This window comes from Ambystoma mexicanum, chromosome 14 (assembly GCF_040938575.1).
Source record: "Ambystoma mexicanum isolate Mex_15411 chromosome 14, UKY_AmexF1_1, whole genome shotgun sequence".
Lineage (NCBI taxonomy): Eukaryota > Metazoa > Chordata > Amphibia > Caudata > Ambystomatidae > Ambystoma > Ambystoma mexicanum.
This window is the reverse complement of record NC_090940.1, coordinates 288,140,491-288,165,033: the sequence shown is the minus strand read 5'-3', so window position 1 is coordinate 288,165,033 and position 24,543 is coordinate 288,140,491. Positions and strand designations below refer to the sequence as shown.

The 24,543-nt window shown below is 42.8% G+C and overlaps 1 protein-coding gene across 2 annotated transcripts in view; it reads left to right on the top strand.

The window, feature by feature from the left end:
* Positions 1-24,543, top strand: part of NEMF (nuclear export mediator factor) — a 1,733,781-nt gene that overhangs the window by 1,019,427 nt on the left and 689,811 nt on the right. For both annotated transcript variants that reach the window (XM_069637407.1, XM_069637408.1), the window contains one exon: positions 9,591-9,648. In XM_069637407.1, coding sequence (XP_069493508.1) covers positions 9,591-9,648 — 58 coding nt within the window. The remainder of the gene's footprint in view (positions 1-9,590; positions 9,649-24,543) is intronic.

Sequence of the window (24,543 nt, the reverse complement as noted above, 5' to 3'; positions counted from 1 at the left end):
TGTCTTGGAATTTCTGCTTAACAGAACTGTCAGGCGTCATGCTTAGGAAATTGTTTATTCTGGCGTTAACATTTATTTATGGTTTCCACCTGTAGTTGATTTCTCAGACATATAAAGCATTGTATACAAATATTACAAAATGTTGTTTTATTTATTTATTTTTATTTCTACATTTGTTAAGCGTTCAAAACCCAAAGGCATCTAGGTGCTGTGGAACTCATTTTAAGAGGGTTCATACTTCCAAAGTCAGTCATGATCCTTTCCATTCTTCACCTTCTGACCTTGACTCTTCCCCTACCGTGCCCAAATGCCCTTAAGTCTAGGATTAGCAACAAAGAAGATAAAAGGCTTTTCTTTGTAGATGATGGTGTTTGCTTCATTCTCAAAACATTCTCAAGATCATATCTGAAGCAACGTGCTAGAGGCTCTCTGAGGTTGGTGCAAAGTTCAAGGAACCCGGGCACAAATGGAGGGTCCACGTGGGTATTTAAGGAATTAAAAAATATATACACTTTTACTTCACACACTTGGTGTGCAGCTCCAGGGAAGGCTCGTGAACCCTGGTCGGGCAGTTGAAAGGTGAGACACGTAGCCGCAAGACTAGATGAAGCCACTATAAAGACACAATAAAATGTTGACCTTCTGCAGTGTTACTGTACAATGCGTGTCAAAGTCCCCACACTTTATTTAGGACTCGAGCCCTGCCAAGGCTGCTAAAGACAAACAGAAGACAAGACTGGGACTTTTTCTTCCTACGCTCTATATCCTGGGAGCATTTTGCAGGTTGAAGACCTTCATGGTGCACAAATCTCATTTGATTTCTTTCTGAGTCCTGCTCTATTTCTCTCAGCACTCACTTTCACTTAGGGTTCTTAGTAACGGTTTGTTACAACTTACCTAGTAGATAGTAATATCTGACAAAGATTTCCCCAAATGGGTATTTTATCGAGATTAACCACTAAAATGTCAGCTCACCATATCTGATGCCTTTTTCTGATTGCCATTTTCTGCTACTAATTATTGATTTACAGTATTTCACAGATGGCTTCACAAATTCTCAGATTTCAAAGAATGGTTCAAGGGGGTATCTGATCATTTCATCTAAAGCATTACCATTAAATGCCCTTCCATCGAAAAGATATGCATCGAATGCAGGGGGTTGGGGGGACCCCCTCATTTAAAAGAAAAGGAAAAAACATGCATTCGATGGTAATTTTTTAGATGCTTTTTTTTAGATGGAATGGTCATTCACTGGTAAAAATTCGATGGAATGACCATAAACCGTTCAAGGGCCTTTATTCACTCAAGATAAAATTATATGGTTTCATCACAAACAAGGAAATGGCCAAACTAAGGGTGTCCCTTTCTCTCTTTACCTCCATGGGCTCCCTCCACCCTAGCCTATAGGTCTTGGAAGGAAACCTAAAAACCAAGCCATTGTCAACTTATCTCCCCTGGGATTGATTTTTCTAAGGGATACTTGTGTCTGTGTTTGCTACCCAATGTCACCAGAGTTTCTCTTCCAAACTGCTAAGAGCAAATGGGACGCAGTGCAACCCAGTCAGCAGCTGAAGAGAAAAAAAACACTATGAGAAACAGACCAGAAAATGTCAACGACTCCAGCGTTGGTGAGTGCACAGAGCACTCCACCCAGTTTACCACAAGTTCAACACACCCACAAAGACACCATGCTTACCTGTGATGAGTTGCAGAGTATGCCTCTGTACAACCTGGCGTCCCAAACCTGTCAGAAACCCCTCACATGAGCAGAGACATTAAATTCCAACCATGGTGTAGATGTCTGCCATTACCTGGAACCGGAGGACCGTTGATCAAGAAAGGGGTGGGGTTAAAGACTTGTTTTGTGTGTTTGCTCACTGGTGACACCTCCTCTGGGGAAAGGAAAGACTGTGGTTGGCCCGGGAAACGAGGTAAGGGAGAGAGCCAATGTAGAGGGAAGTGGGAGGATAAAAAGAGCCACAGCAAATAGTAAGGTGCATGTTATTTAGTGAGGTAAAGGGAGGGGAAGGAGAACCAAGAGACCAGGTGGAGGAAGGACGGTGCATAGAGTGTAGAGGAGAATTTCTGAAGGGAGTGTGCAGGGTGAGATTTTGATCAGTCTCAGAAGGTGGTACTTGGGTTTGTGTGAGAGCACGATAGGAGAGTAGGGAGTGAAGGGAGCTGAAGGAATGAAAGAATGTGTGGGTGGTGTGAAGTATAGTGTAGAAAGGGGAAAGAAGTAGTTTGAAGAGGGGAGAGAAGTGAGGAAAGGGGAGAGTAATAGTGGTATGGTAGAGGGAGAGAATAGTCGAGAGTAAGTTCTGAAGGTGGAGGTAGTAGTAGAGAGAGAGAGAGAGAGAGAGAGAGAGAGAGAGAGAGAGAAGGGAGTCTAAGTGAAAGAGAAGAAAGACAGTGGATGGAGTAGTTTGGGAGGAGCAAAGGTACAGACAGCGAGACATAGAGAGAGGAGTACAAGATCTTGGACCAAGTGGGGCTTGAGCAGCTGAAAGGGACCAACCCTATAATACATTATAGTCGTTCTGGGAACTGGTTGAGGGCCCAACTTGATTGTTCCTGGGGGAGATGGAGAGAAAAGGTGTTTTCCTTTAGGCCATCACTACCAGGTAGACAGAACCTCAAGTAGTAGGGGGTTACCAATCGCCAGAGACCATCCTGTGGTTTAGGGACACCTGAACTAGAGAAGCAGCGGCTCACTTTCGATGAGAGAGGGACAGTCCTAAGTGATCCCCTTTCCAAATCTACCCTATAATATATAATCATAAGTGATGATTTTGTGTAACGTTTTTATGTAACTTTTTTTGTAATGCTTTAAATTTAGGTCAACGTATGTCCTACAGACATGGGTCTGGTGTCATTCCGTTCCACATTTCGCCCACTTTAATGGTATACTGTCCAAATTAAAATTCCTGAGGCGTTTGAAGTCCATTCACTAGAGTTCATTCACTGATGAAGTTGTGTATAAGTGACGATTTTGTGTAACGTTTCATATGAGTCTGGTGTCATTCCATCCCACATGCACCCAACTTTGATGGTATCTGTTCCAAATCTACAATTCCTTAGGTGTTTGAAGTGTCTCGACTCCCATTGATCTTGTGGGTCACATGTTCCTCTTGGCCAATCTAATCTCTTGATAAACTATCTCTCTAGGGGTTTGGACTTCTTTGGAAGGCTTTAAGAAGTCTTTTAGCCCCCTGCCCTTTTACAATATCCATTTGCAAGGTGGTAGCCATGTGCTCAGGCTGCTTGTTCTTCTGGTGGCTTTCTTCTTGTGCTGGTGAGTTTTGTTACCAAATGAGTTTGTGGATGATTTCTGTGTTTCCACTGTAGTTCCTTCTCACTCATATGTGTTTTCTGTGAGTACACTATTCCCCTGTGTTCCACCAGGGGTTGGTGGGTCAATGTTGTGATTTTTGGCAGGAAACATCCAAGTCCATTTAATGCCTGGTGTCTAGTCCATTCCCTGGGTTCTATACTGGATGTTCTATGTTGCACCTAGGAGCATGCCGAAAGTTGCAGTTCTCAAAAAAGTAAAGGTTCTGACCAGAAGAGAGGCTGATAATTATTGTGGAAGAGCCATATACCATGCACACTTGAGGGGGGCAGAGACTGCCCCCAACCTAACTCCCTCACTCCCCCTCTCTGGTAGGACCCGCTTTGGTATACATCCTGATAGGTCGACTTCCCATGATTGGGAGAGGTCCCTGTTCTTCCTTAACGGGGTCATTACCCTGATCCTGTCACAAGTAAAAGAATTATTTTTTGCTAAAACCGTTAGGCTTCCATATGGGTGTTGAATGCCCAAGAATGATTAAGGGAATATGCCTAAAATCATTGTTTCGACCTTTGCTTCGACCGATGCTTCACTGTTCAAAGTGTAAACAGTTATTTCACTAATCTCTTCTAGTACCTTTCTTACACCTTTTAGATTTCTTAGCCTTTTATTGTCTATTTTGTTCAGGGGTGGAGATGGGCTGCTCCTCCAGAAAGCAATGTAGGCCCCTTCCCATATGTCTAAGACAGATGGCTGTCCTGTGCCATGTGAACATTTCACCAATCTGTAAGGAAGCCCTGTGGGCTTCACATGCTTTCTACATCCAGTACTTGTATGTTCTGTTACTTGGATTGCTACTCATAGGGAGCTGTGGTCAGCTGACTGAACTCCCCATATTACCATGAGAGGGGAGTGAGCTGATAGGGACTGGTTTGGGCCGGCCGCTACCCGATATGCCTCCCAGAGGAGTCTGATCCTGCAGACTTGCCACTCCCACTGGCAGAGAAACCAGGTCCATGATATCATTATTGGACAGATGAAAAGTCATAGACTGCTTTATTGTCTTGCAAGACAATTACCAGGACAGCATGCTTACTCCACCCGGTCAAACCCACAACACCCGGTCCCTCCACCTCTGGAGGCACCTAAACAGCAGTTATTTTGGCGTTCACTACACCAGGGTACCATCCCACAGTAGGGACGGCTGCTCGGAGGAAGGCAGGCCTAGAGAGATGTCCCCTGAGTCATGCAAAAGAGGCCTGAAGACAAAGGTCTCCCTAAAGCCTTTCCAGAAGAGAGGCACCTAGCAGGAGTTGACATACTATATAACATAGGACTCTAAATGAGGGGAAAGTGTGTAGCCCTATTAGAGAATAGAATTTGTGAACTCTTTTGTTTACCAGCGCTTGAAACATTTGTGCTGAAAGCTTAGGGTAGTCAGTGTTTTGAACTTTGTTGACCTCATCTTTGGACATTAATGTGTAGAATGGGGTGTCCTGTAGGGACAAAGACTCTTAAGAATAGGTTAAGAACTTTATGGTTTGGACATTCGTCCTTGTAAGTGTTTGGCACCTTAAACCGAGTTGGGCCTGCGCTGCCTTCAATATCGGTTTATATCCTGATTTGGTATTGTTTTACCAGTTGAATATAGAGGTCACTGGATGGTACAACAAGGAAAAGTAATTGGCATATGTATCCATTTCTGTACTCGAAATAACAAGGTACCTTCATTAACACCAACAAATCCTCACTCGTGTACACCTAGCTCAGCTATAGTGTACTAGCCAGCAATTCTATTGGGATCTACGGAAAGGCATGAAGTGAAAGCTTTTTGAAGGCAGGGCAGCAGAGCCCAGGGGCAGTTCATGTGTTGGCCTTTCATTGGAATTACTTTGCTGTAGTTTCACTATAAGCCACGTGTTGGCCTCAAATATTGATAAGAGATAAATTCAGACTAAGATTACAGGGCTTTCTAAACGGATGAATAACTTAATATTTAACAACTAAATCAGTTTGAAGTGTGAAGCTGACACAATTTAGCAGTGCTTCAATATGCTGAGCCCTAGGGGCCGACAGATTTTCCTCCCAACCTCACCACACAAACCTGGATAATTACATCTAGGGGGTTGAGTCTGACGAAAAGGCAAAATAATTTCTAACTATTCTCTCCCAGCCTGCAAGAAGAAGCACAACAGTGTATTGGTAATAAAGAAAACATGGGCTTACCGCCCTTCTTCCCTTTCACTCTACCCTGCCCCTTACCTCAGAGAGAAATGTGTGAGACGAAACCGAAGCACACCAGTCCACAGGCCAGGAAATCTGTTCCCTAGGGTACTGGGGGGAAAGAAACAAGTCTTAGGGGTCTAACCTGGGCGGCAGGAGGAAGCAGTCGAATGGGCAAGGCAGATCAGTTTCATGATGGTCCGGAATGAGGGAAGTCCTCCTTCCAGTACCCGTCAATACATAGCCCAAGCTGCCGAGGTGGAAGAAAAATGTGATGAGAGAAGATGATTAGTGTTGAAGAGGAGAAATAAAGTGTGCAGGTTTAAAGGCTGCTTGTCACTAATCCTGTTGAAGCACTGAGCCATAAACACTTGCAAAATCAACCTTAGATTGCTTTAAGAACCTAATTCCAAGTGTGATACATAAAAGCCTTTTACATTGTGAGTTATATAGGGCAGCCTTAGACATGAAAACTAGATTGATGATAATATTTCTTACAGTAAGCAGAGGTTTCATGTGGTTTGACTTTGTAGAAATCTGTTTATCTGTCAGAAAGGTGAGCTTACTGGTGTGCATTCTAAGTAGGTTTGGTTTTCTGTGTGGTCCCATAGATATTTTTCTTTTACCTCCTTTTATAAGCCATTACCGCAGGCTTTCAAGTTTGGATGCAGGCAACTATCTTCAGAGAAGATCCTGTTTTTGAAGGCACTTATTCCGAGTGAATAAGTGTGTGAGGCGGATCTGTACACCCTCTGCAGTTTCTCACACATTGCAAAGAAAAGTGTGAAGGATGCAAAGTGCCTGTGGTTAGCATATTCTTGCTGGGGAGCCACAGGACTATCATATTGTGTATGTATTAACTGGAAAAAAGTATTTTTTTTCATTTTTTTTAAAAGCCAGTGTTTCTTCAGGGTATCCTTCTGATATCAGCTGGAGTCAGAGTTCTGTTACTCTGGGGTTGGGGACTACTTGATGACTTTTACCATCTGGCAGACAACAGCAACATCTCGATCTGCAGCGCAAAGGACCCTACTCTGCATTCTATGTAAAAACGAGGCTCCAACTTCCATTCTTCATATTTTATGTTTATCTCAGTGGCCCATGGGCTCTTGCTGTGGCACTGGTTGTGCTCCATCGGCTGCTATGTTTTTGTGTGCTGCCCTTGCTCATCCACTGGAAAAACTGCAATTATTCTGGTTGCTGATTCCAGGATGTTTCTGTACAAGCTCTATATCCATGCTGTACTGAGACATTTTATTCAGTTAGATTTCCTCTTCGGGGTGTAAGGAAGGCATGGTATCAAAGTAAGACAGACACAAGTGAGACCACAGTTCAAGGTTGTTTTATTGAACTTTATCAAGGGTATGATAAACGCCTAGCTAAACCTAAATTTAAAGATGGGAGCAAGCTACGACTACCAAATAATAACATCACAGTCCTAGGGCCTATCCATACTGCTAATTTACAAATAGTGTGGGGAAATGTTCATGAAAAAGAAAGAAGTGTTCACAAAATAATATGTCAAGATGTTCAGGCCATTGGCCTCCCTTCCCAACGTTTTCAGCACAGGACAAGGCAGTTCACTCGAGCATAGCACACTCTTGGCCTCCTTCAGCACGAGGACACAGTTTCATTACCAACATCAGGGCCTTCTGTGCCCAAGTCTCTTAAGTTATTAAAGTCTCTTGATTCAGAGGGCTTGGTGTACCAAAACAACAAAAAGTTCCTTTACAAATATTCAAGTCGGGCGATTCACTCTTCAACCTGGATCCCCCTCAGCCAGGCTCAGATCCCTTTTCTGCCACAATCTTTAGTTTGGATCCCCCTCTTTTGGGCTCAGATCCTCTTTTCCAATGCTTATAGAATATCTTTTCTTGGAGAACTCGCAGTTCATCCCGGATCCCCCCAGCCGGGCTCAGTTCCCTTTTACACATTTAGTCTCCCTCAGTTGGGCTCGGACCAATTACAGTTTGTATTAGCTATCGAAGACTTTCGGATGTGCACAGTGTTTGGCTTGACCCGTTGCAGGACCACTTCGATTTCACAGTTCACAATTTTACACTCTCAATTGGATACCTAACGGAGACCGTTGAATGAGCACCCACGTGCCGCCGGACCACTCTGTATATGGCATCTACCTTGGTTTCAAAATTTCTGTCACTCCTTGGATATTCAATTATATCCGCTTTGCTCATCACATACGCCTTACACTCTGTTCTTTGCAGATTTCTTCATAAAATGTTGCAGCTTGTAACCTTGGTTCTAACACAGATTGTTCTGCTATCAGTCTCCCCAACTCACCGGCTGTGCTGACTTTACTGGAGCGGCTTTGTTGTAGGAGCCAAGGACAGTAGCACAGCAGCAATCGCTCCTCCTTGCCTCGGCTATCGATGTGGTAGAGCCCCGGGTACGTTTGACACAGAATGCACCTTTCTTCAGCTTTAATTCCCGGTCTTATGTTTCTTATTCTCGAGGCTTGTGAAAGTAGCAGTTTTGTTCCTCTGAAAATGCCTGGGGCAATTCCCGCCTTGCAACCCTTTCTGGTCTTGCTGTCTTTTTCCTCGTTTTAAACTGCCATCTCGGAACTGCTGCCTCCTCAGTGTTTCGCCTTGCTCAGAGTGTGCTTTTGTGCTACGCCTTTTATCTGTGTAGGGAAGTCTGATGGAAGTCAGGTGTGTGCAATTATCAGTAATTGCCTGACTCTGCCTGACCCTTTTGTTGGGACATGTTAGGTATATGGCTCGGGTGTTAGTCCGTTTTCTCTCACATTAAGCTGTCCGTGAAAGTGTTTGTGTCGGTAAAGGTGGGGAGCTGGGGGTGGAGGTGGGGACTGAGTTCCTCAGTATCCTACCTGGTAAAATGGGGAAAAGGTGTTACGAGGAAGGGGATATCGCGCCTCTGCTGTCCCACTTCCACTCCCTGAGGACCCCTCATCCAGGTGATCCTCCCGCACTGGTCCAGCCCCAGGAACTGTATCCAAAAGTGATGGCCATGTCCTGGCCACTTGGATGACAGATCCCCTGGGACTAGCGGGTGAGACACCTCAGGCTTCCATGACGCTCCTTATTGCCTTTGTTCTTTTCTTCACCAAATGCCATCCAGACCAAAACTGCCCCATTGCCGCCTGGTGACATTATAGCTCTCTCTGGACTCTCCATTCTAGCAAGCTGGTGGATTAAATCTGGTAATTGGACCTGTTCAATCGGGATCCCTTATCAATCTCTGTAAGTCTGTTTTGGGGGCGCTTTTTTCCATGAGGAGCCATATGCAGAGCTACTGACCACAACCTATTTATGTTTTTATTGGGCTATATACTAATCTTGCAGTTGGTGGGATCTATTTATGTTGTGACCTGTGAGCCTCACCAAAGATCCAGTTGGACTTTGTGGACTTCCAAATACTTTTAAGACCCTGTGTGGTCTTGTTTCTGTGAATCTTTTTTTTCATTTCTGAAAGTTGGTTGCTTTTAAAATTATAGATATTCCCTTGCATAACTTTTGATAAAGAATGTATTGTACAAGCCTATTGTGTAAAACCTCTTAAATTAATATCTCTAAAGTGTTTATTGTACTTTTTAAGCATCATTCACCTTGCATAGATGTTTCCTTGATTTCTCAGCCACATCTTGGAGTTTCAAGATAACCAAAGGGGAAATCACTGTGAATCAAGATAGGTTGATCTGTTTGGGTCCCCGAAATGGGGCCTAAGAAATACCTTACTAACAATGGCTACCTACCGAGTTCCCACCTTGGTAAACCGCACTAAATCATGAAACACAGCATCTTTGCACTATTTCTTTCCAAAGACATTGGTAGAGGTGAAACATCCACTTAAGTCTACTGTTGCACACTTGAGCGTTTCTGTCAGACAAACTGCTTTTAAGCAATGTTTTCTTCTCGTCAGTTATTTATTGTTTAGACATATATATGTAGAGTGTATTGTTATATAAGCACAGCATTGTGTGTGGCCCACAAACCACTCAAATGAACTTCTATTTTGAAATTGATTATGAATGCAAATTGTATTGTACACTGCACCAGGAGTTAAACACTTTTTCCCTCATTTACATCTCTAGGTATCGAAAACAGCACCCAGTGGAGAATATTTGACAACAGGAAGTTTCATGGTCCGAGGTGAGAACTGCATCATGCTGACAATTAGTCTGTACCTTTTTTGCAAACTTCTGCAGTTGTCACTCGATTTCTTTAAATTATGAAAACTATTTCCTATAAAAACGATGCAGAAGCTAGTTTCGTCTTCGGCCTGGAATCATCAATAGCAATATACACCGAATTTCCCGTCTTCAGGTGGAGGAGCTTCGACATGTTTAATCTATTGAATCCGACTGAATCACCATAGACATTTAACACCAGTTATGAAAAGAAAAAACAGAGCACATGAGAACTCACCCCTTTTCTTTTGTCTGCAGTCAATTGAGGGTAACTAAAAGATTAATCTGATGATATCTTCTTAACAATCCTTAGGAGTAATTTCCAACCAGATAATTGATCAAATCTTTCCCTGTGACCATTATGTGAAGAGCTTGTGACCAATGCCAGACCTTAACTTTCAAAGTATGGAAGAAGAGTTCAAAAGTACCTCAATTAAAGGGTAAAAGTAGTGCATGTACTCTACAAGGACCACTTTACTCCCCTTTACCTGGCCAGATTCCTTTTGTTCCACCCCCTGTCCAGCATCCATCTCTGACAGGAACCCCTGTATTAAATGTGCATATAAGCTGACCTCACGCACAAGTCATGCAGGTCTTTAAACTTGAAACGGTCACTTTTGAGACACCTTACTCAGTTCCTGTCGTTCAAGGTGTTTCTATAGACACAGTGCTCAGTACTTGGGGAGGTCCCTCACCAAGTTGAGCCAGCCTTGATTCCTCTGCATAGGGTTGTGTAGGTAGAACCACCACGACACAGCTCTTAAGAGGTTATCTGGGTCACTCTAACAAAGTATTACGCTGAATAAAATGAATGACAAACTAGTTACCAAACTTATGTACTCCTTAAGGGGATGTTAGGCAAAGTAATGTATCTTGCAAAACAAGAACAGAGTTGTGTTGAAATGAGATGCCCCTTAGTAACTTGAGTTGTATTTGGTTTAGAATGGCCTAGCCTAGGGGATAGAAGATTTTTTTATTGAAGGTTGTTTCCAGACTCCCTGTAGCATATGCCTATTTGAAGTACAGCTAACCTCTATGTCAACATTCTTGGCTCACATAGTTTATATTAAAGCAGGCTATCTTGATATAGCAACAGTCCTTGGCAAAGTTTCCTTGATGCTACAAAGTCTTGTCATGGCCCTCGGCTCGGGAGACACAATTTTGCAAACACATTTAGGAGCTCCACAGATATCCCAACTACTTCAGCTTTGGGACGTTCCTCACCACCACAGTAATGACACGACCATATGTAGATTTATTTGCAAATGTCTTGTGGCAGTGAGGAACTCCAGTGCTTCTGACTTCCATAGAACAAGCCACAGACATACACGGATTGTCACACAGTCACATGTGTTAGGTCAGAAAATCATTTTTGGCTTCCTTTTTTGGCTAACTGTGGTTGTGCCCTAGTCTTTTTGCCAGCTTTTAATGTGCCCCTACCTATTTCTGTAACTAGCAGGCTTCTCCCAAAGCCTAACTGAACACTGTAAGTCAATAAAATTTGCCACCTTACCAGCACATGTTTATCATGGCAGGGGTACTCCTAAACTGCCCTTTAGTGTCCATGGGTGAGTTTTCTCTCTGAGCCACTGTGCCAGTAATAGGCTCGGGAAAGTGTTTTCCGTTTTCAATGCTGCATCCCGATGTAGAAATTTTACTGCAATGGTAGCCATTTGCGCTCTAAGCTGAAACAAAATGGCTGACGTTTAGTCTTGTGACCTGGTTATTGTCTTTGTGGGTCTTGTTTGTTACATAGCAGAAACACGAATATTTGGCCAGTTGCCTACATGAGCTCTGACTCTGAGGTTACCAAGTCTTCCCTGAAATGATGGAATCGGGTTCTAGCTGCGAGAGTGTTTGCCAAACACCTGAATCCACATCGCTTTTTTTGTGTCCTTGAAATAAGAGTGAGGCTCACCTTCCCTGTATGGATGGTTGCTAAATATTTGGGACACGTGTGTTGCAATTGGCTGGCAAGGGACATCTCCAAGCCTGTGAGCTTCTGTATTACAAGGCCCAGAGCGATTTGTTAGTTGCCTACCTGGAACTGCTTCTGAAATAGCTGAAAGAAGAAGGCATTTCTGAGAGCTCTGCTCGAAATACTGTTTCTGCAACCCGATAAAACCAAAGTCCTTTTCTTCCCCTCTAATAGTCTTCCCCCTCCCTTTCCTCCCCTTTTCATCCACTTTCCTCCCTCCAATCTCCCTATCCTCCACCCATGCTCGTAATCTAGGCGTTCTATTTGACTCCTCTCTCACCTTCTCACAACACATTTCACTCACCTCCCGCACCTGCCGATACCACCTCTACAATATTTAAAAAATCCGTCCCTCCCTCACATTCCACGCCACCAAACACCTAATTTCCTCTCTCATCTTTTCCCACCTCTTCTACTGCTCCTATCTAATCTTTGGACTTCCTGCATCTTAGCTTGCCCCTCTTAAATCCATATACCACTCTGTTCTTTGTACCCTTTGTCTCCTTATCTCCCGTAACTCCATCTCCTCCTCGCTCTCTCACCTTCTCTGGCTACCTTTCCACTTACAGCTAAAAGTCTGCTTTCTCTGCCTTGTTTTCAAATCCCTCCATGGTCTCCTTATCTCTCCTCCCTTCTCTCCTTTTATTCCCCCTCTCGCTCCCTTCGTTCCGCTGACCATTTCCTTCTCACTGTATCTCCTTCCCCCTGCGCTTCCTCCCGGTTCCGCTCCTTCCAACTCCTTGCTCCTCTGCACTGGAACACACTCCCCCTCTCAATCCGCTCTTCCACGACACTCACCTCATTTCGCACTTCCCTTAAATCCCTCCTACTCCATTCTCCACCTTGAAAGCCCCCCTGCCCTCTCTACTTCCCCCCCTTTATTCCCTCATCTAATTCCTCTCTCCCCTCTCCTATTACACTCTCTCTCCCTTCCATTTACACTCGTCCAATCCTTCTCCTGCCCTGCTCACCACTCCCCCCTCAGTTAATTGCTCTTTGCACTGTTTTGTTGAATGATTCAAGATGTCATTTTTTGCTCCCAATGTTATTTGTTGTTGTTACTCTGTAGTTCATTGTTCCATTGTACAGCGCCTTGGTGTAAGGCGCTCTATAAATCAATCAATCAATCAATCCATGTTTCTGGAGGTTGGATAAGTCAAAGGATCCAGACTGTTACCATGGCACAACCCAGAGAACATACGCCACCTGCAGGCATAGATAACTTAGTAGCCGGCCAAAAGGAGCACATCTAGGACCTCATCAGACAGGTCCCACTCGTTACACCTCAACGTCACAGCAGCCAAGTCAGAAAGCTGAGACTACTCGGGCTCGGATTGAGGTCCCTGCCTTCGGGTTGGGAGAGCAGCTCCTCTTACCAGGAGGTGTCGAAGGTATAACCAGTAAGGCCATGAGACCTAAAAGGGGGAGAAATGCAGAGGTGTTACCCAGGCCTGGCATTGGAAAAAGTGTAAGGAGCGGTGTACTAGCGCCAATGCGGTCTTGACTGACGGCAGCTGGAGGGGAATCCCAGTTCATATGAAGACAAGCTTTGGGGTCCTTTAACTTTGAAATAGTGCTCTAGTTACTGACTGAGCAATGTTCACCCTAAGAAGCAAGAACCCATGGACCATATCATCACCTGGCTCCATTTCCACACCTGTTAATTCAGACACTGCACTGCTAAGACCCCTCTATGCTGCTGTTGCAGGAGGCTCTTCTAAAACTACTTCCAAAAACAAAAACTAAATCAAAGCACAAAGAACACGGGCACTAATGGGGAAACAACCTACTTTAAAGGAAAATCACAGCTTATTTGCATAACATGTGAGATACGTCTCCGTTTTGGAGCTATTTTCCAATGAAACTCCTGTTACCACTCAAAAAGAAAAGCAATATATTGACAGAACTACTTCCCCCACTCACTACTGTATTACCGGACTCTGCAACCTTAACAATCCCTACGCAGTCATCTTCTAGAGCATTGGAACTCGATGGTAGCGCTGCAAGGAGTTTTTCTGGCGGGCCCTTTCCTATAGGATAGACGGTAATCTTTCATTGTTTCCTAATTTGTTTAGGTCAGAAAATAGTAAGACTAATACATATTTTAATCCTTTAGTATTTTCCTATGAACCTTTCCTGAGTCAGTTGAAATCTCCATTGCTGATTAACTTCCCAGGGATTCTTCTACCCTAGGGCTTACCTCCTTGGTTAAACTCTATGAAAACATCCACAAAGATTTCAAAGATCACAAAGTTTTGCTAAGTTCACTTAATTCTAAAATGCAATTTCTGAAAGGTTTCATCTATGCATATTCACCTCTATCTGCAAAAACATCCAACTAGGATGGAGCACCCAAAAAGGGGCTTCCTAATATGACCGTTATTGTGACAGACCACAGGATTGACAAAAATGCTAAATTCATTTCCAACCTTACCTAAAAAATCAAAAAGAATGTTCCTGCACATAAAAACTAAGGCTTATGGAAATGTCTTTGTGAGCTAAGGCAATCATTATGTTAACACCACCAGTCGACCAACTTATCTGAAACTATTTCTATCCCAAAGAACACTAGAAAATCTAAACCCAAACCCAATTCTTTGACAAAAACTGCACCTTTAACAACTAATGACAGTCTCTTACTTGCTGGACGTAAGAGGGTTTCAATGTCATCCATAAAGCACTACCTGAAGCATATTCTAGAAAATGCTATGCAGGACCCACATATTCTAGATATGAGCCTCCTTACAATTCATGTGCATGAAGACGTATCTAAAGAAAGGTGGATACTCACCCCTGCAATGTTCAAAATGCAGGGTACCATCATGCCTTCTGACAAGGAGTCTCTTACTCCAATTATTAACACAACAAAAAAAAAGAGCAGACCATTTCAAGTATAAACGAGAATTATTCCTTTCGTCCTCTTTCTGAACAAAATGTCTTACTCTAGAACACAGACAATAGTCTTCACAAATGCACAACATGACAAACAGATCTGCGATGATTGCGCAAAAAGAACAGTTTCCTTATTCTTGATCGCAATTCCTCTTTTTTTCAATTATCTTTTTATCAGTTTATCAACAAAACATATTCCATCACACAGAATGTAACAGGGGTGTACAATAAAGTCATAAGGTAAACACATCAACAACATTGTATTACTACCCCAATAAATATACATAGAAAATAAAAAATCAATTCTACCACCCATAAACATATCAAGCTATTATCTCCTTATACAAGTAGCAAAAATAAAATATAATTTCTGTAAAACACACAAACAAGTACTGAAACACTTGTAATAATTCATGTCACTAAACTGTATGCACTAGACCACACTAATAATGTCTATGTGGTCTAGGAGGATTTGGTTTTGGACTCATGCAAATCTTCTGAAGTCGCACACGACCAGCAACATGGCTATACAATAATTCACGTCACTAAACTGTATGCACTGGACCAACCAGCTCTTTAAATCCATGTGAGGCAACTATGGACGATAGCGTTGTGTGGGTACACACAGTGTGGCTTCCCCTCTTGCTTTCACTATTTGTTCTATGACTTTTTGCATCCATAATCCCCGAATGACTGTGTTTGGGTTTTGGCCTCGTGCATTACTACACGATTCGATGTGTCACTATTAACTACCAATCATGTTTACCATCATTTTCACATCCGTAGACCATCACATTTACCCGATCCCGTCCAGTAAAGACATAAAACCACATGTCCCATGATCCTCAGGGCTACGAGTAGTTCCTCACCCAGGCGACAGCTTTCACTTTCTAATTCGCGGGCTGCTCCACATTGGGTGCATTCGCCTTGTAACTATGTGGACCACTCTGATTGGTCTACACATTCTTCTCCCAGCGCCATTGGCTCGTGCTACACACTGGGACGAGCTTATTACCAGGCTTTGTTTACCCCTCGTCACTGCAACCATTTCCAGGCTGTGGATCCCCCGGTGACGCTCGCACTTTTTTCGGATCGCGGTAAGTTTAATAACATCGCATGTGTTCCCTGACGTATCTCTTCACTTTTAGAAACCACAGCATTCTTGATTTGATCGGCTCACCGCTACTCTGTCAATATAGACAGACACGCTGCCACAAAGCTTTCCGCCCGCACCAAAAATTGTTTCTGGGTTAGGCACGCACGTGAGAGAGTTCAATTCAATAACTATTTGATACTAGGTATCAGCCTATTCAGATGAATAGCGAATCACTAATGAACCATCTAGTCACTGGCCCTTGTCTGTACTTGTTAAATGGACAACGGGTCTAGCTATTCCACGACTATGTCTGACCTCTGGCACCCACCCCACAGAGCACTCCTGTAGCTGCGTCAAAACACTCAACTGCTGCACTATGCACACGTTGTTGGGCTTTGCGTTTAGATGGGTGCTCCCATCATTACACAACGTTTGCCCATGAATACAAAATCCACTTTATTAGTCTCCTGGGACCCTGTTACGTGGTACATTTCTGATTCTGCACTTTCTTTTGGTTCGAGATACATCACATCTGAAGCAGGAACACTGGCCTAATGATTTGACATAAGGACTGGCCTAAACATCTAACAGCCATGAAAGCAGATGTAGCAGAGAACCACCAGAGCACAACCAGCCCAGCTAGCTGTGGAATGCCGCAGGCCTCGCAGAGACGGGCATGAACAGCCCTCCCTTCGAGAATGTACACAGTTCGGATGCTGCTGGCTCAAGTCCCAAGGTTGATAAGAGCCTGACTTGCAAAGACAATCTGAAGTTACGAAATGTACTTGATTGCCTTTTCTTCGGCGAAATGAACTATTGTTATGAATACGTACGGCTAATGGGAGGAGATTAATATGTAGCTTTGCATTGTACATAAGTATGAGCCAGGCCTGGGAGGGGGCAGAGTCGATGCAGCCCTCCAGAGCCTGGTGTGTGTGTTAACATTACAGCACTTTTACAACCCCACTTCTGGCTTTGTGGGTTATTTGTGTCCGAGTGCCAAGTGCGTGGAATGCCTGAGACGGTGCGAGGGAGCTGGATTTGCACTAGTATCGGGGAGAGCAGGACGAACGATTGTAACAGACCCAGTCCAGGCACACAACCGACCCCCCAGACTGTCTTAAAACACCTACCACCGCGTCCTCTTGCCGGATGGTTGCCCCATTCAGCAATAGAGATCGTGTAGGGTCACCAGCACCCTCTTTTTAACTTGGAGCAATTCGTCTGACTCCTCACTATCTGTAATGTATCTTTCCTCTGATCAGGGACCCTCCAGGCCCTGCCAAAAGCCCCAGGTATCCTGACACAAACGTAGACATCAGGAACCCACGGCTCATTCATAGTGCATTTCTGCACCAACAATCCAGCAACAATCCAAGGATTGGCCACATACAACATCACCACTGCTACCACATAGCAGGTAAGCTGTATTTCGACACGGCCCCACTAAGCCTTTATTTATTAAATCCATAAATTATACAATTATATCCCGAGATCCTGACAAGCCTCATTTATCCACAGATATTACGGACAGCACCACCATTGGTGTCAATCCTGATGAAGGCCAACATCCAACCAGGCTACAATCCAGGCTTCCATGGCCGAAACACACCGTGTCGATCCCCCATGACACAACTACAAAAACCCTTCTTTGTGTATGTCTTGTAGATAGTGTTGTGTACACCCTGTGTTAACTACGCCCTGGACCACTTTCTGTCCTGGGTGCACTTTTGTTGAAGTAGAAGTCTTCCAGACTGTCATATGTGTCCGTGCACTTAGGTGGAGCTTTTGACCTCAACATCCAAGAGGTTGATACTTACCTTGTATTCCCACTGTATATGTCAAGATTGGAGGCCTTATCCGTCCCTCCTCACCTGAATCTTCTGTGGCAGATTCCTTCGGATTCAACTCCGTCTTCTTACGGTCCTTCCTCCTTACAGGAGTCTTGTTCTTTGATGTCTTGGCTTTCTTTTCGTGCAAATAGGGTCGAGCGCCTCCGGAGGCCACCGCGGCAGAGATAGAACCCTGTCCGCAGGGAACCCCAGGGGGCCAGACCTAAATCAGGGAAAAAGCACGAAGGCAGAAAAAACCCTGTTTCCAGATGGGTTCTAATAAGGAGTGGAGAATTCCTTCACAAGTAATTGAAGTCTGGCTGCTGCTGATAGTTGAAGTAGATGACCTCCAACACCGGTGGAGAGAGCAGTTAAGCCCTGCGGTGACAGTAGGGCGAAGCACACAGAGAAAAGATACAGGAATTCAAATAAACCAATAAATAAATCTTAAAGGAAGACAGAACAGAGAGAAATGCCCGTAAATAACAGTGCTAAATAAGGAAAAGTGTGTAGGTAACCATAAGCAGAAAGTAGAAATATGCCTGCAGAGTGCAGTAAGTCTACAAATGAAAAATTAGAGTGTAGAGAAGACGAAAGGCAGAAAACGCCGAATCAAATAAACTGAAATGATTTGGCGGAGGTGTAGTACAGAAGCACAAGCGAGGCGGAGCTATAGAACAGATGAATAGAGAAACGCTTGCAGAAGTAGCAAGAACCAAGAGACAGGTAACAAGGGAAGAAATTATGTAAGCACAAAAGGTAGGCACAAGGAAGGCAAAAGGTAGCTGCAAGGATGGTCGGCAAGGAGGAAATATCCAACAACGAAGTTCCACACGAACCAGAGCGATGTGTACAGATACAACGCATCGGTTTGGGGGAGGAGTCAGAATTTAAAGGTACGGCCACCATCTTGAATGAGGACTAGAGCGCTCGCAAGTCAATGTTTCCAGCGCTTCCAAACCTTCCATACTCCGTTCCTGACAGTATACAATCACACCTGTCCGTTGTCATTCGCTTTCGTGCTTATTGAAAGTTGTGTAAACTAAGAAGAAAACATGTGTTCTTGAAATAAATTGATTTGTTCAGCACCACACACCTTGTCTGTAGAATCTCTCATCCTGATTCTTTTGATATTTATATATGAAACACACAAAGGACAAAAAAACGGGAAGGGAATATCTCACTTCTCTCTCCTATTCTCACCTTAGATACTCAGTCATTCAAGGCATTAAATGGTTCCCCTAAACAAAATGTATTCTTCCTCCTTATCTTTAGCCTTTAATAAGAGTTTTTCATACTTGGACAAAATCTGCAATTCCACTAACCAGTCCTCAACAGGTTTCTTCCTTGTCTTCCAGACCCTAAGAATCAGATTCATTGCTACCAACATGACCTTATCTATCTAGTTATTATGTTTATTAGTATTTTTACATCTTCCCCTATGCTGAAGCAAAATTATGTTCGCCGCTGATCTCTGCAAGACAATACCAAACATCATATCAACTCGATCAATTATCTCTTTCCAGAAGTCCTGAACCCTTGGACAGTCCCAAAGTAGATGTAAAAGGGTACCCCTGTCATTTCCACAGCTCCAATATAGTTCATCTGTCCGCAACTTCAACTTGTACATCCTGAGTGGTGTCCAATATACTCTGCCAACTATTTTCTGTCTGATCAACTGCAAATTTAGATCTGCTCCTAAATTGGCGCTCACCCTAAGTATATCTTTCCAATCCTTATCCGTAAAGTTTATATTTACATCTACCGACCATGTAACTTTCAGTTTTTCCCATGCTGCAGTATGCCCATTTTCCATTTGTATAAAATTCATGTAGGTACGTACATTGTACTCCTGTCCCATAAGCATTTGACACAATTCTGGTTTATTCCCCAGCAAATCATTTGCCATATTTTTCCTTTGATTAATTAGTGAAATCAGTTCTATGTACCTACTCCGTTCTCTTTTGCTTAGATTGTATTTTCTCTGCAATTCCTCAAAATGTAACCGTCGGTTACCATCCATTATATCACTTAAAGTCAATACACCTTTTTTAAACCAACTCTGCCAATTCAAGCATCTATTATTAAGCTGCAGCGCCTCATTATGCCAAATTGAAACATCATCGCTGAATCCATAATTATGTCCATTCTCGTTAAACCACAACCACAAAGCCTGCCTATTCCCCACTATCGGTTGTAATTTTAACTTCTTATTTGTCAGCTTCCCCAAAGTGTAGAGACTATTCAGACGATATGGAGCGCAGATATCTTTTTTTCCATGTGCAACCAGATTGGTCCCCAAAAATTCTCATCCTTATAATAATACAAACTCTTCTTAAGCAGAATGCCTTACAGTATTTCACCAAGTCTGGGTAGCCGAAACCACCTTCTTCAACCTTTTGTATTAATATATATCTTGGGATTCGAGGTCTTTTTCCAAAGCCCCATAAGAAATATTGGAACTTTTTATCGATCTTCAGTAGCTGTTTCTTACTAATCAATAATAGAACCGACTGGATAATATATCATATTTCTGGCAACAAGACCATTTTAATTGCATTAATTTGTGCCCATAAATTTAAGTTCAACCTTTCCCATCTTTTTATAGAGATATTAATTTTATCCATTAGTTTATATATATTAATTTGAACCCTTTAGGGTACCTTTAAGCAACCTAAAGGTACTTAATGCTTTTAGGGGACCATTTACAATTCCATGATTTTAGGATGCCCTTGCTACAAGTTCTTGATAGTGGGAAAATTTCGGTTTTGTCCCAATTTACTTTATGTCCAGACAATCTTCCCACTTCCTCAAACATCTGCTTCAGTACCGAACCACGTGTATCTGGATTTGACAGAACCAGCAAATCATCTGCATAAAACAACACTTTAAACTCTATTTTCCCGACATATAGCCCTTTAATTTCTTCACATTGCCTGATGCATGCAGCCAACGGCTCTAATGCCAAGTTGAACAAAAATGGCGACAAGGGACATCCCTGCTGCATGCCCTTAGATAGGTGAAAGTACCCATAGATCAGTCCATTTACAAACACCCTAGCTTTAACATCATGATGGATGCAATCAATCATTCTCATAAACACTGGACTAAACCCCATCTTCAACAATGTATATTCCAGGAACCTCCAATTAACCCTATCAAAGGTTTTTTCGGCGTCACAAAAACCCTATAATTCCATTTGAATCTTTACCATAATGCACTCCTATAACATCTAACACAGCCCTTATGTTATCATACCCATACCTTCCTGGGATAAAGCCACCCTGAGACTCATCAACCAGATCTCCCATATTAGTCATAAGTCGATTTGCCCATATTTTGGTAAACATTTTGAAATCCACATTCAATAACAAAATTGGCCTGTAGTTACCACATTTTTTATTATCCTTACCTGGCTTCGGAATAACAATAATCAGTGCATCCTTAGTTGAGTCACATAAGGTTCCAGACGTTAGAAAAGCATTAAAAAGCACACATAAAATTGGCGATAATTGACTTGCAAACTTCTTATAAAACTCTGAGACAATACCATCTGGCCCTGGTGATTTCCCATCTTTCATTTGTAAGATTGCATTATTCACCTCTGTCACATCAATCACAGATTCAACTTATCATTAGTTATCTTTGAAAGACTGATTTTATCAAAGAAAGCCCTTAGATTTGCCTCACTAGGATTTAATTCTTCCTTATACAACTGCTTATAAAAGTCCCTAAAATATTCACAAATATCCAAACTTCTATGCAACGTATCTCCCTCATCGCTTTCAATGGAAGAGGTGCATGTATCTGTCATTAGTCCTTTAGGATTATTCGCCAGGAGTTTACCGTTCTTGTCACCAGACTTCCAAAATTGTTTGGATAAAATAACCCTTTTCCCACATGTTTGCACATGATTTTTCAATTCCTCTTCTAGTTTTTTTAATTTAATCCTTTTTGATTCTATTTCTCTAAGCACACAGCTTTTTTGTAACTCTACAACTTCTTCTAACTTTTTAATCATTACCTGATTTTCCTTTTTAGCATGTGAATTTCTGCATATCAATTCACCACGCAAAACCGCCTTAAAACAGTCCCATACAGTCTTCACATCTGCTGATCCTTTGTTGACCCTAAAATAATCTCCTATGAAGCTCTCTAATCCTGTACTTACCTTTGGATCATCATGTATATTTACTTGCATCGTCCACCTTTTAGATTTTTTGCTCATGCTTGTTAAATTGAGTTTCAGATCCAGTAGCGCATGGTCTGAAATTGTCATCCGCCGCCACGGCCATTGCCGTAATTGGCGGTTGTATCCGCGTTGGAGCTGGAGACACAGAGGTAGAGTGTTTTAGTCCTTTCTCTGTGTTCTTGTCACCAGTCCCAGTTACGTGATGCAGCGCCGCTGGAAGTATTTAAGCTCCCCGCCTCCGGGTAGTCGCTGCGTTCCAACCCACGTTGGACACTTCCTGTTTCCGGGTTTCCTAGCTCCGATCCTCTGCCGGGTCTGCCAGAGGGTTTCCTGATTGTTTCTATGTTTCCTGTTTCCTTCCTCGGAACGCCTCCATTTCTTTCCGCTACTCCGGGCGGTACTCTGGTGTGCCTATTTTCAATCTCTCTCGCTCTTCTGATTTCCAGGAATTCTTCCCGTTTCTCTCTTTCTTTTGGCTCCTCTGAGCTGGCTAGCTATTCAACTATTTTTCCTCTTTCTGGAACCATTGCCATTTATTCTAACTGCCACAAGGAGCCTCCGTCTCTCCTGACTCGACGATTGGACGACTTCTACTCAACAATCAGCCTCGCTCCATTGCTCTCTTCAGCGACTATTCTGGGATTGAAGAGTCAACAATGCTCCGTAGGGTTTTTTCCTTTTTGGGTTTTCCCTGATTCCGGCTTGGTTCCGGAAAGGGAGTCACGGGTCAGCTGCTTATCCAGCAGTCACTGTGGCTTCCCTCCGTGACAAGCACATTCATCACAAGAAGGAAAGAGACTACCTTGCACGACGACGTCTACAAGAAACTGTCAACTCGGACAGCTCAGGTGAGGAGAGTGTGCTTGTGGGGGAGAAAGAGTTTGAATTGCACCACTCATCACAGAAATACCTCTTATATATTTGAGCACAATGTCTGATTAATTAGTTTATCACTGATTAGAAAGTCATCTGTTTGTGAGTCCGAATTATGTACTGGAGAATAAAATAAATTCCTCTTTGACTCTATGCTTGGAGCAGATTTTTTTTACCCAAGAATATCTGGTCACCATAAATGGGTAAACTATCCTGCACCTGCTTAATGAAGTTCCACATCTACGAATGATATCCTCTGCGGATATAAAACAAGTTGAATTTATTGTCCTGAATAGGCTCGACTTAGTCACGATTCATCTTTACTCAAGATTAACAATCGCTCTCTTGCTTGAAGAAGCTCAGTGCTTTCACACTTTAGAATATAATACCTATAACTGCGAAGTTACAGCATGCCTACGTTTCGAAAACCAAACAATGAATCTCTTGAATGACAAAATGCAGACTGGTATGAAGGATATTCACATTTCTTTTAATAGCAATTTTTCTCTACCCAAGAGATGTATTGATAGTGAATGCTTCCCTCATTCACGTTCCAATCATGAAAATTGGCACTCAGTATGTGCGGCTCTTCACAATCCCAATGTCACTCTACCAGAAGGCCGTGAGTCCAAATCTGCTTGACTAACTCAGGGACTCCAGTGATAACATGGAATTCCAGGGGACCAGGGGCCATTGTCACTTGTTTAACAATTATCCAAATACTTTAAGTAGTATGTCTTATGATATTTCTTTCCTACAGGCAATGTGGTTGTTGGATAAGCCTTAGCTTGATGGATCTTCTGTTTCCTGCAACCTGCTTCCAAAGGCACAAGTGAGATACCTTCAGGAGGGTTCCTGACTGCAATGCGCACTACTAAGAACATGAAATGTGAGCACTGGGAGTCCTACAATTCAGAGATTCTAATGCTCTAAATTAGTTGGGAGGATCCTTCTAGCAATAGTTGCAATACTTTGTAACTTGTCAATCTCTTTAGAAATCCTGATTCAACTTTTATTGAAGCTTTATCTCAGATTTTTGTTTTTTCTTTTACTGGCGTGTTTCTAGTGGCAGGAGATTTTAAAGCCATCTGTGTATCTGAGTTTAACAGTTTGGACTGACCACACATCAGATAATCTAAGCGCAGAGGGAAACAAATTATGAATTTTATGGTTGACTGGGGCTCTGATATGGCCAAATAGGCAATGGTATACCTGCCCACTCTACATCGTCAAGAAGATGTAGTTCCTCAATAATTGACAATGTTTTTAAAATAGAATCATAGGAAAAGCTCCTACCACTCCTACACTAATCTTGCAGTGAATAACCAAAAAATTGTATTTCTTGGGGCCCCCACCAGACTATTGAAAAATGTAATAATAAATTGTCCACACTAATAAATAGCAATAATTCTCATTTTTGGTCGGCACAGCACTCTCAACAAAATCTTCTGCTCATTCATAAGACAGTGTACAAAATTTCAAGTCGTAAGCTACTAGACACACCTAAGTCAATCAACCCATTTTTGAATGAAGAGCGGTGCATGGTGAAAAACGAAATTGCATACCAAACTTCAATTACAATGTAAAGGTGTAGCCCTAGCACCAACTATGAAAAGATGGAAAAGCCAACGGTTTTGGATGTTGCTTTATGGTTGAAGATGCAGCAAGTCACTAACCGTGTCATATTCCTTCATAGTTATCAAATGGATATTAAACCGGGAAGATATCTCAGCAGGTTATATGCTTGTTTATGACGTGAGGACAGCCTGCACGTTACAAGTTCAGATCTTGGCAGGGTGATGAAGAACTGCACTCAATGCGATCCCACAAAAGAGCAGCACTAAAAAACTGGCAATCTGACCCCTGCACCAATACCAAAAACATATTCAATTTAATCTCCCAGCAATACAAGAGAGCTATCTCCAATGCCAAAGCCAACGCCTTCAACACTCGTATCGCCAATGCCAAGTCACACTCCAAAGAGATTTTCGCAA